We start from the raw sequence: 11,972 nt of genomic DNA, 5'->3' as shown, positions 1-11,972 counted from the left end.
AGCAATCTATTAATACACGTAAAATAAATGCGCTAAAATAAACGCTGCTCGCGCGCCAAAATGGCGCCGACATAATACGGCGCGGGGGTACTTGCCGATCATGGAAGGAAATAAAAGTATATAGTAGGTAGATTATAGTGACCATTCTTACTAATATTAAAACCAATTTTTTAGAGCTTGGGAAAGGACATAGGCTACAAATTATCCTGGAAAAATCCATGGTTCCCGTAGGATTTGTGAAATACTGAAATTCATGTCGATGAGCTATAACTATTTCAATAATAGGTTTAGTTTGCCATAGAGATCATCCTCGAAATATGATTAATATAATATGTTGGAAACGGGAGTGAAAACGGGAACTGGAACTGGAATAGGACATAAGATTCGTATATCATCGTAAATCTTCAATTCCAAACTTGCTTGTTATTTTTAAAATCCCTTTATCTACGTGGACGAAGTCGGGGGCAACAGCTAGTAATAATATAAATCATTTTGTAGTATCATAATCCGGAATTTGAAGAGATCTCTTCTTTAGCTTAGTGGAAATAAAATTTGTAGCTCAGTTTTTACTTTTTTATTTATCTAGATAGATTTAAAATTTTATTTATAAAGCCACAACTTTGACGTAGTCAATGAGCAAATCTGGCTGTGTCCAGGTCGGGAGCCAGTACTCCCTGTCTTGCCAGAAACTAAGACTGGCCTTCTTTCCCCGGTTTCTCCACGGCTTGGAGTGTGTTCTGTCATTATTGGTCAGCCCGTCAGCGAACTCCGTTATACCACCTACTGCCACTCCCAGGGTTATGTACATCTGGAAATAGGAATGTCATTATTGTATTTTTTCAATTTCGTCATTTTACAAGTTAATTTTTAGCGAAACTTTTTGTAAGGTGCTGCATGTAATAGGTATATGATTCGTCCTTAAATAAAATATATTATTTCATAAAAAGTAATGAATAAACTGTATAAATATAAATTATCGTATAGTGGATGCACGCGTTTAGAGCTTAAATTCAATGTTTGTCTATAGATATTTCGTGAACATGATGGTCGTGACTACTGTCATAATTAGTAATTGCATCAAATTCAAATTCAAATATTTTTATTCAAAATAGGATGTGAAATCACTTATTGAAAGTCAAAAAAACTACCACCCATTCCAAAGTGAATGCCTCAGGCCTGAGAAGAATGGGCGCAACAAACTCAGTGGGCTTTTTTTTTTCATCAAAAATATGTTTTACAATTAAAGTAACATTTACAAAGGAACATTGTACAATTAAACTTATTATTTAATAGCCTGAGGGCGGTCGCTCCATTCCCAATCTGTGGTATCATTAAGAAAGTCATTTATGTTATAGTAACCTTTACCACACAAACGTTTTTTAACAATTCTTTTGAATAACGTAACACCTTTGTTTTGCACATTTTCTAGGATCTTGTTGTAAAAGCATATACATCGCCCCACAAAAGACTTACTAACTCGACTTAGCCGAGTAGTAGGCATCATCAGTTTATGTCTGTTCCTGGTGTTAACATTATGGTTATGACAGTTTCTGGCAAATTCACTTATGTGCCTATGAACATACATTACATTATCAAGAATATATTGAGAAGCAACAGTCATGATGTTAATTTCTTTGAATTTTGCTCTCAATGATTCCCTAGGACCTAGGTTATAAATAGCGCGAATGGCCCTCTTCTGCAGCACAAATATTGTATTAATATCGGCAGCGTTACCCCATAGCAATATACCATACGACATAATACTATGGAAATAACTAAAGTATACTAGTCGCGCCGTATCTATGTCAGTTAATACAATGATTTATTAACTATAAAAGGTTGGCCTGGCACCACAAACAGCACCCGTTCTCAAGTTGATACATGGACCAGCCATCGTTCCCTTGGCATATATTTAAGGGAACGACACGACCCGGCAAACGACGCCGCCGCAAGCAATGCCATTTCATTGAGCATGACGAACCATGTAACGTTACTGTAACAAAATTTATCGTAACAGTCCAGAATGTTACACTTTATCTACAATTACGTATAATTAATAACTTTATCTATATTAATTATTATTGTTTATGAAAATAAAGGATGAGATGAGCAGGACGTTCAGCTGACGGTAATTGATACGCCCTGCCCATTACGTTGCAGTGCCACTTGATACAAAGTAGTACAAGATACTTGAAAATCCAAAAATTCTGAGCGGCACTACAATTGCGCTCGTCACCTTGAGACATAATTAAGATGTTAAGTCTCATTTGCCCAGTAATTTCACTAGCTACGGCGCCCTTCAGACCGAAACACATTAATGTTTACACATTCAAGGCAGAAATAGGCGCCGTGCAAGAAACCTTCAATATTTTATCCGTACGAGATCCGTACACTTAGAGATGGCTGTCGTCAACCGTTACAAAATGATAACAAGAACATGACATTCCTTTTGTAAGAATATCAAACGATTCTAATAATGATTGATATTTATTTTGTCTTCCAATAATTTCATTTCTATTTCGAAAAACCTATAATAATGTATAATAGTAACGGTCTTCTTGATGTGAACGAAAGCAAATTGGTTTTATATTGTTTATTAAAAATTATAATTATCCAATTTTATATTTATGTAAAATACGTTTCCATAGATCATTAGTGTATGTGAAAATAAGAGATGAGACGAGCAGGATGTTCAGCTGATGGTACTTGATACGCTGATGATGATGATGATGATGAAGATTCTTGAAAAACCCCAAAATTCTGAGCGGCACTACAATTTGCGCTTGTCACCTTAGATATATAAGATGCTAAGTGTCATTTGCCCAGTAATTTCACTAGCTACAGCGCCCTTCAGAGGGATACACAATAATGTTTACACATTATTGCGTCACGGCAGATACAGGCGCCTTTGTAGTACCTACCCATAATCTAGCCGGCGCCCTGTGCAAAGGAGCCTCCCACTGGTAAAAGTTATCCACTACATTTCATCCGGTGAAAATGTCATTTAAGATTGGGGTCGCCTCCTATCAAGCAATTCCCCTTTCCTCAAGTAAAGATTTTTTTTAATTATCCATTCATTTATACATTTAAAATTACTAAGAATCAGTAAGAACTAACATGGTCATCAAAGGGAGCTAATATTTCACCACCAGTGAGCAGCTCAAACCAACTGCCTCTGCACGACTTCGGCAGCCAGGATCGAAGACCAGAAGCTCCAGGGACATAGCGGCCCCATTCCTCCCCGTCCACTTCTAATAATATCTCCTCTAGAAGAATTAAATGTTTTTTGGGTTTATTACCTTTATTTGTATACAGAAAACAATCAAAAGAAGAAAAAGTGTTAAGTCTAAAAAACATAATAATGCACATTCTATTACCGAAAAATAATTAGAATTACTTTTAACAGTAATAAAAGAGACCATTTTAAAATTCTGTATTATATATATATTTTTTTATTCATATTAAAAAAAGAGTACAATGAAAACTTAAGACTAAGATGCGCCACAGAAACTTGTGTAGGTTTATGCGTGGTGCAAAGGCATCACTTCGCTCACAACTACTGTACTTAAGAAGTATTTATATCAATATTTTATTTTTATACATAAGAAGGTATACTGTTAAATAACAAAAGATGAAATAAAAATATAAAAAAAAAACTTATAAACATAAATATTAAGAACAGTTAACACCAGCCATTACATCCCCTTTTCCTCTTAGTGTATACTGCATATTTTTAAATGCGTATTTACACGAATTTTTATTTTTGAGAATGATTGTGTATAGATCTTCAGGTAAGTTATTTAATATGTTAGGTAGCATGTATTCTCACGTCCTTTTGCCATACACTTTAACATACCTAGGTAAAATATATCTGGTTTGATTAACCCCGGTCTGCAGTTTATCATGCCAAATTTTTTTTACTAACAATTTTATTTTATCATGCTCTTCCAGAACTACCGACATGTTTATTTTATCAAAGACAGACATCACTTTGCAATGTTTAAAAACGTCGATTTCATTATTAAATTTATATATGTATGCAGGTATTATCGTTTTAGGTATACTAAGTTGTAGTTTGTAGATTTGATCTATGTATGTTTTGTATGTTCGTCCGTAACTACTTATTCCATAACTTATAACTGAATCTGCCAAAGAAAGATATAGTAGTCTTAGTGTATTATAAGTACCATACTTAATGTTTAAGTATGTCTATTTTTATCACTTTTAACATAAAAAATTGTTTATGATTATTTTGTCAAATTAAGAGTGTTCTTTCATACAGTGATTATAATATAAATCATAGGTACCTGGCGTCCATTTTAACATGTATACATGGAAATCATCGCCCCAGAACTTGTTATCGGACAGTTTCTTGTGATAAAAGCGAATAGCCGAGAGGCACTTTGCGTTCAGTATCGGACCACCGTCAAGCCACTGTAAATATAAAACATTATGGTGCACATAAATTAAATAAAATATTACTTGCTAAGAAATATAATACGCTTGTTCTGCAAGTTGAATACAATTGTCGGATTTTTTGAATTGTTTAAATTATTATTATATTTTGAAGTAGGTAGACTAGGAATAGACCTGAATGGTTTAGATTGGGAATATATTATTAAGTATTTAGATTGTATTTTTTCCTATTAGGGTGCGCAAAATTCGATTTTGCGCATGCATTTGCGTTCGCAAAGTATCACTTTCCCACACGTTGACAAGACCGTGCGGGAATGTAGCTGAGCGTGCGGGAATCTTTGAAAATAATTATAGTGGTCGGACTTTGCGCAACTTAATAAGAAAAATAGTATACGATACAAGTGCCCAAAGTAGGTCGTTCCTGCACAAGCGAAGCGAGTGCAGGATGACCTGAGTGCGCACGTAATGTACTGTTTTGTGTGTAGCATGGAATAAATTTATCTTATTCTTATTCTTGAATACAAAATTTTTGTAGCGGTTTTATTAATCATACCATAGTATTACGATAAAAATTATGTAACAAAAATATCGCTAAGAAACTGGGTTTTTACTTTTTAGTAAATACTCGGGTGCCAACGATTCAGAAGTATATAATATTCATATTATATATACAAAACATAACTTTGTTATTAGTTTTTACAATGATAATTAATATTGAAAAGTTTCGCAAGAATTTTTCCAAATTGAATACAATTCCATGTGTTTATTGTGGTTTTCCAATAACGCCTACTGGCCCTTATATGCGTGGGCGCCAAGTTCCTTTGACTCTGATAACTCAGTAGACATATTATGTACTTTAAATCTCACTTGCCCAGTTATGTCACTGGATACTGGCTACTGTAAATGAGGGATTATAATCTCATAATTTACATTGTTACTGTATTTTTCGCTGATAACATCCATATTTCCTCTTGCGAGCGCGATTTTCAGGACTCCCGAAGCGTAGTTAAGAGATCCATATTTTTTTGATAGTGGTTCCAGAAGGATCTCTGAAATAACATATTTTTTTAAATAAATAATTTATATGGCATTGGTGGTTAATTTATGTTTTTATATTATTCAAATGATACACCAACCTTTTATAAAATTATAAAGATGAGTAAAATGTGTTAATTTTTCAATTTGAAACTTAAACCGTTGTATAACTGTTTAACCCAGATTTAATATTTATTCTTTTGTACAGATTCTGTTCCAAATTCCAGATCGAAATTGATATTGTCTAACTGTCTTACTAATAAACGCAGTGCAAAGTTACTCCTATAAAATTACATCTCCCTGTCATGTAATTCTGTAGTGAAAAATGGTAAAATCAGCCAAAAAGTTTTAAGCTTAAAATAAGTAACACACTTACTCAAGTGTCTGTTTTTATTATAATAAGGGATGAGACGAGCAGGACGTTGAGCTGATGGTAGTTGATACACCCTGCCCATTACAATGCAGTGCTGCTCAGGAATCTTCAAAAAATCAAAAAAACTGAGCAGGACTACAATTGCGTTCGTCACCTTGAGACATAAAATATTAAGTCTCATTTGCCCAGAAATTCCATTAGCTACGGCGCCCTTCAGACCGAATCACAATAATGCTTACACATAGTAAGCGAAGCAGTAGCTTCACGGCAGAAATAGGCGCCGTTGTGGTATCCATAATCTAGCCGGCATCCTGTGCAGACGAGCCTCCCACTGGTAAAAGTCTGTTTAGTGATAAGCAAAGAATTATACAGTTCATTGAATACCTGGATAGATCCAGTCCCCTTGTGGAAACTTTGCTCGGATGTAGACGGTTCCGTACGTGAATGCGAACCGAGCGCTCGTCACCCTACCGCTGACTATGGGAGGTATTATATCCACGCCCACTGACGACATCTGACATATTCGATGTTCTGTGCATCTATAATTAGTATAAAATCACATACCACATGCATATAATATAATCTGATCTGTAGACAGAGATAAGATACCACGATCCATTTCCCGTGGTCTTGATATACAGGATGTTTTAAAAAATCCTGTATAGTTAGGTATATATATTATTCAGGAAATTAAAATAAAATAAAAAAGATTTATATAAGATAAAGACAATTACAAAAGTTTGGACAACTCTGCCTGTGGCCATTTTAATTATTCCTCGCCCACACGCCAATTTCATTCATGTACCCTGTGAAGGGCGTACGGGCGACGGGCGGGCGGCGGCTGAAACGAAAGTAGACATCGCCCGCCTTATTCGTTGGAGACGCCGCGCCGCGAGCTGACGCTAGCTATACGCCATTGGACCGAGGTCAGGGCAATGAACTTAGTTTACTGGTAGAATAAATAAGTCAGGGGTTCTCAAGATTTTTGAAACAATTAAATATGAAATATTCTTTTTATCGTAGCCTTTAATCTAAGGGGTTTTGATTTTTTATTTTATTTTTAGTGGTGACTCCACATACAAATTCATATCCATGTCAATTATCGTTCAGGTTTATTTTAAAGTAGTGTTAGTATGTTAGTAGTAGTGTAGTGTTAGTGTATAATCTGGCTTCTTTTCCCAAATAAGTTCATGCATTTAATTTATTGTGATGACTAAACCATCGTTAGATTTCCCATTAAATGACTCTCATTATTTATAATACCTATAAACTAAATGTAGAAGTTCGTGGACAATGGTCTTCACTTTTCCACAGTTGAGCTATTTTCCTATTTTTCCCCGTCAAATGAAAACACTTAATCTACGTAAAAATTATTTATACTTCATCCTTACCCAGGTATAGATAACGATAATGTTATATATCTTAACTGTGACTAGTCTTATTGCGTTATATTCGGTTGCATCAACTAACTTTAGCAATAACAAAACATGTTAAAGTACGGGTTAAGCAACAAATGAGTTGCACCATTTGATAATATTTTGATGACGTCATAGCCTTAACTGTTAACCGTAACCGTCCAATCTTCGCTGTTTGAAGCCATTGTTAATTTTAAATAGCTAAATGGCGACCTGTCAAAAGTTTCAAATAAATATTCGATATTGATATTTCCCTTTTTAACGTTAACTTTAACTATGTCAAGGAATACGATAGTGCATCACATTCCGCAGTCTATGATAAAGTCCGCGTTACTGTTACCGTTAAATTTGACTAAAACGTTAACTATAACACCTAATATGATGCAACCCAGCCAAAGTAATAAAAATATGTTCAGAAATGAGCTCAATATTGTGATAAGGTCTTTCAAAAAGTAACATTAATAACAGAACAGCAGAAATAACCAACCCGCTGGTGAGGTCCAATGTGTAAGTCAATAAGGATTGATTTGTGCTTGCGATCAAGTCTTGTTGTAGTTTCGGTGAGATGATAAGCATTCCATCCTGTACTGATACTGTTGGGTTTTTCTTCAATCGCTGGTAAGATACGAACGGATGCTCCTGAAATTTTAGAAGACATAAGTGGAGTCACATAGGCTGCACATCCACATATCACGAAGGCCTTATCCGCATTTCCCACGAATTGTGGACTGTAATATTATAATAATAAAACGTGCATTTTTGCTGCTTATATCAAATTTAAAACACCGTCAAAAATTCCCTGAGAACTGTAGATAAGCGCGACGCATAAAATCAGATGCTACTGGAGTTTGTTGTGTTCGCTTAGATTTATGTTTCTGGGTGTGTGTAGAAGCAGTGATGAGCGTGGATCCAAGAGATGTTAAGCTGCAACAAATGACCCTGTCCACTATTACCGTAAGGCGTTACATAATTAGGAACGACACACATCACATGAATCAGCTTCCGTCACCTTGCCACTAAAGATGGAATGTATCATTGCTTGTAATTATGCAAGCTCCACTGAAGACAACAATGGTAAATAGACTCACTGGATGATCGATGGGTATATAATGTGCAATCTGCCAATTATCTTCTCTCAGGCTGTCGAACTGGTCCTCGAATATAGTTTGTCCAGAGCAAATACGTGCATCGTGTACCTTGGTACGGGATGGTCTACAATGTGGTCCAAATGATTCTGGGTCTATCAACTCTGAAAATGATAAGGGCATATTATTATAGTCATCGTTATAGAAAAACCAATTATTTCATGTCTAGGATTTTGATGAAGTAACTTAAGTTTACCAGTGGCAGGATTTATTTCATGGGATATCGGCTAGGTTTGGGTTTGAATGGCTAGTTAAATTACTGGTTTAAAGAAACAATTTTTTTATTTAAGTAAGGGACGAGACGAACAGGACGTTCAGCTGATAGTATTGATACGCCCTGCCTATAAGAATGTAGTGCCGCTCAGGATTCTTGAGAAACAGAAAAATTCTTGACGAATTGCAATCGAATGAGACTTAAGATGTTAAGTCTCCTTTGCCCAGTAATTTCATTAGCTACGGCGCCCTTCAGACTGGTTATCGGACTCAATAATGTTTACACATAACTGCTTAATTTATTCATTATATGCGCCGTTGTGGTACCCATAATCTAGCCGACATGCAAAGGATATGATAGTGCAAAGGATCCTCCCACTGGTAACATAATATGTATCACAGTGACGAGCGCAATTATGATGCCGCTCTTAATTTTGTGTGTGTAAGTAAGATGAACGTCTTACTCGACTTGTTACTTTTCCACATAAAAGAAAAGAAATGGAAAAGTTTTCAATGGTATGATAAATATTTAGTCGTATATATTCGAAGGTCCAAGGTTCGAGTCTCCTTATGAGATGCCCACGACTGTTGTTGTGTAGTATTTGCGGCCACCACGGCCCACGTTCTATGTCGCTGTAAAAACCTTTAGGGCTGACAGCATAGAGGAGGTTTTCATTCGGGATTGGTCCCGATATGTCAAGTCCATCATATTGGCCCCGTTTCGGGTCTTCAATACATAAATGTATATTCCTCCTCTGCAAAAAAATATATTTTCGTAGTCTAGTTACCTTCCACTAAATAGGAACTGCGATAGGAGCTTGACCAGCCATTAATTGTTAAGTTAGCAGCTCTATCTCCGTACAATGCATCATTGTCCGTAAAACTTGGATAGCCTATAGACACGAAAGTTCTATATCTTATTCTTTGATTAATGTGCAATTGTTTGGTCGTGTCTAAGAACAACCAACCACCAGTTTCCAGTTTATTACCGAACCCCCATATCTCGTCAACTTGGTCTTCATTCGTAAAAGTTGTTGCATTCACTTTGAAAACTTTTCCATGAAAAAGAAAGAAGGTAATGCCTGGTTTATCTGTAAAACATACACGGTGTTATAACAAAAAATATAATTTGAACATAGCTTAGATGCGTGTATTCTTAGACAATAACTTAACAATAACAACGTCAGTGACCTAATAATAACGACACCTAAAATGGAGTTTATCTTTAACAAAACAGTGTTTAGCTTGTGCTTAACTAAAACGTCTAAAATGTACAGGAACAATTAAGGGAACGGAGCGCAATGTTTGTCAGCCTTTCATGACTTCTTTTCATTATGACTATGATCTTTCCTTTAGAATCACCGTAGACATACGACGCATGATTAATTATAAGCAATGTCTAAAGACTGTTGAACGTTAAACAACAGAAAGTCACAGATTTGTAATAAAACTTTATTAAAACAAGCCAATGTATAGCTGCGTATGGAATCAGTAACCTTCACATCAAATGTAGACATTATCATATTAAATGCTATCAGATATGATGTTAAATACTAGAACTTAGTGTTTCTTTTGTGAAATCAATGATTTCTTTCTTCTCCTCATCCTCAGATTTTTAGTTATTGGTTTGGATCATTTACCACCAATTTTTTTATCATCTATCCCGTAATATTGGGAGTTCTATTTCCGAGTTTAAGCCTATCAATAATTAAGCACATACAAGTAATAGTATTTTATTTATATTAAATGTAAAGGTTTGCATAAGATGTGTATTAATTTAAATTCTATCAAGTTATATCATACATTTTTAGTTTTAAAGTAAGTTTTGTTAACTTTTTTTTGGATAGACCACAACGTAGGTACTTCATTGCTTCAATGTATCGCATACAGAATGTGTGTTAAATTAATCAATAAAATACCTAAATCACCCGAATATAATTTTAGATTAACTCTTAAAAAATGCTATTGACATCTGTATATTACAATATGGGTGAATTCTTAAATTTTGACATGGATATTTAACTTATTTCTTTATTTAATTTCTTATGTATTATACTCGTTTATAATGAAAATTGTCTTTGTTTGAGGCTCTTTCACGCCTAAATCACTGATGATATCAATATAAAACTACCTCCATTCGATGCAAAATTTATCCTAGATGGTTGATGGCTACTTATTTTTCGAATTCCAATGTTCCTCCATTCATTTGTTTCCCTATAAAATTCGCACAGCAAAGCAGGCGGAAATGGCTACTATCTTTTAAATTTATATATAATGAAAATAGTCTTTGTTTGAGGCTCAATCACGCCTAAGCCACTAATCGTATCGACATTAAACTACCACCATTCGATGCGAAATTTAGCCTGAATAGTTTATGGCAACATACTTTTTTATTATATTTTTTATTTTCTTTTAAAATTTGCCTAGCGAAGCGTTCGGGAACGACTAGTATTTAAATAAATTATATTACGATTGCGATGCGAGTGCAGGATGATCTACGTGCGCACGAGTATTGTATACTATTTTTCCTATTAAGTTGCGCAAATTCGACCACTATAATTATTTTCAAATATTCCCGTACGCTCAGCTGCATTCCCGTACGCTCAGCTACATTCCCGCATGCTCGTGTCAACGTGTGGAAAAGTGGTACTTTGCAAACGAAAATGTATGCGCAAAATCGAACTTTGCGTACTAGGAATATGCGTAATAACTATAATAGGAAAAGTAATTTTTGTCAATCACTGATAATTGCATGCTTCGTATAAAGCTGAGTAGAATACTGAGTAGTATAATATGTTATGAAATTTTATTCACAATTCATAAAAAACAGTGTTATATTAATGATATACAGAAAAACGTGTGTCAGGTCAGCTAGTTAAAAATAAAAACTTACCAGGAAGGAATACTCGTATGCCTTTTGGTTTCAAAGCATGTATCACTACTGAGGGCACATCAAATGACAATACAAGTGTAATTAAATAAGCAATACAAAATCCAATTCGTAACAGCACCATATTAAAACTGATTGTTTTTAAGGAAACGATTCCACATAACAAATACCTAGGTCACATTAACAATGATTTGGCGATTGTTACTTTTTAACCGACTTCAAAAAGAGGAGGTTCTCATATCGGTCGGTATTTTTTATGCTATACCGATTAAGCTTAGATTTACGATCCTACTAGCTGACCCGGCAAACTTTGTTTTGCCATATAAATATCTCAGAAAAATCAACTTTCAACGATATCTTACGAATTAACCATCAGGTCATGACATGTCCTGACGCGAGCTCAACTATTAATATCTATCCCAAGAAAAGTGCTCAAGAAGATTTCAATAAATCACATAGAGGTACCGCTGCCTAAAATTATTAAG

General features: G+C 34.9%; 1 protein-coding gene across 2 annotated transcripts; it reads right to left on the bottom strand.

The window, feature by feature from the left end:
- Window positions 1–559: 559 nt before the first annotated feature.
- Window positions 560–11,645, bottom strand: LOC126966410 (beta-1,3-glucan-binding protein-like). 2 transcript variants are annotated; one of them, XM_050810433.1, is made up of 9 exons: window positions 11,491–11,645; window positions 9,386–9,688; window positions 8,328–8,488; window positions 7,727–7,878; window positions 6,209–6,363; window positions 5,347–5,465; window positions 4,308–4,434; window positions 3,118–3,266; window positions 560–808 (listed from the first exon to the last, which is right to left on the bottom strand). In XM_050810433.1, the coding sequence occupies exons 1-9, from the start codon at window positions 11,609–11,611 to the stop codon at window positions 605–607; spliced, it is 1,491 nt and encodes a 496-aa protein (XP_050666390.1). In that variant the 5' UTR covers window positions 11,612–11,645; the 3' UTR covers window positions 560–604. The 2 variants fall into 2 exon arrangements, with proteins under 2 accessions (XP_050666390.1, XP_050666391.1); XM_050810434.1 differs by lacking the exon at window positions 9,386–9,688 and having other exon boundaries at window positions 11,491–11,626.
- Between the last annotated feature and the right edge of the window lie 327 nt (window positions 11,646–11,972).

This window comes from Leptidea sinapis, chromosome 10 (genome assembly GCF_905404315.1).
Source record: "Leptidea sinapis chromosome 10, ilLepSina1.1, whole genome shotgun sequence".
Lineage (NCBI taxonomy): Eukaryota > Metazoa > Arthropoda > Insecta > Lepidoptera > Pieridae > Leptidea > Leptidea sinapis.
Note: the sequence above shows the minus strand (reverse complement) of the source record. Positions and strands in the feature narration are given on the sequence as shown.

What these genes read in the sequence shown, in the direction of transcription:
- LOC126966410 (XM_050810433.1), bottom strand. Translation starts at nt 11,611, where the DNA reads ATGGTGCTGTTACGAATTGGATTTTGTATTGCTTATTTAATTACACTT. An exon ending in CATACGAGTATTCCTTCCTG is followed by an intron (nt 9,689 to 11,490) that starts GTAAGTTTTTAT and finishes TATGTTTTACAG; the next exon opens with ATAAACCAGGCATTACCTTC. An exon ending in TAGCTCCCTTTGATGACCAT is followed by an intron (nt 809 to 3,117) that starts GTTAGTTCTTAC and finishes TCCTATTTCCAG; the next exon opens with ATGTACATAACCCTGGGAGT.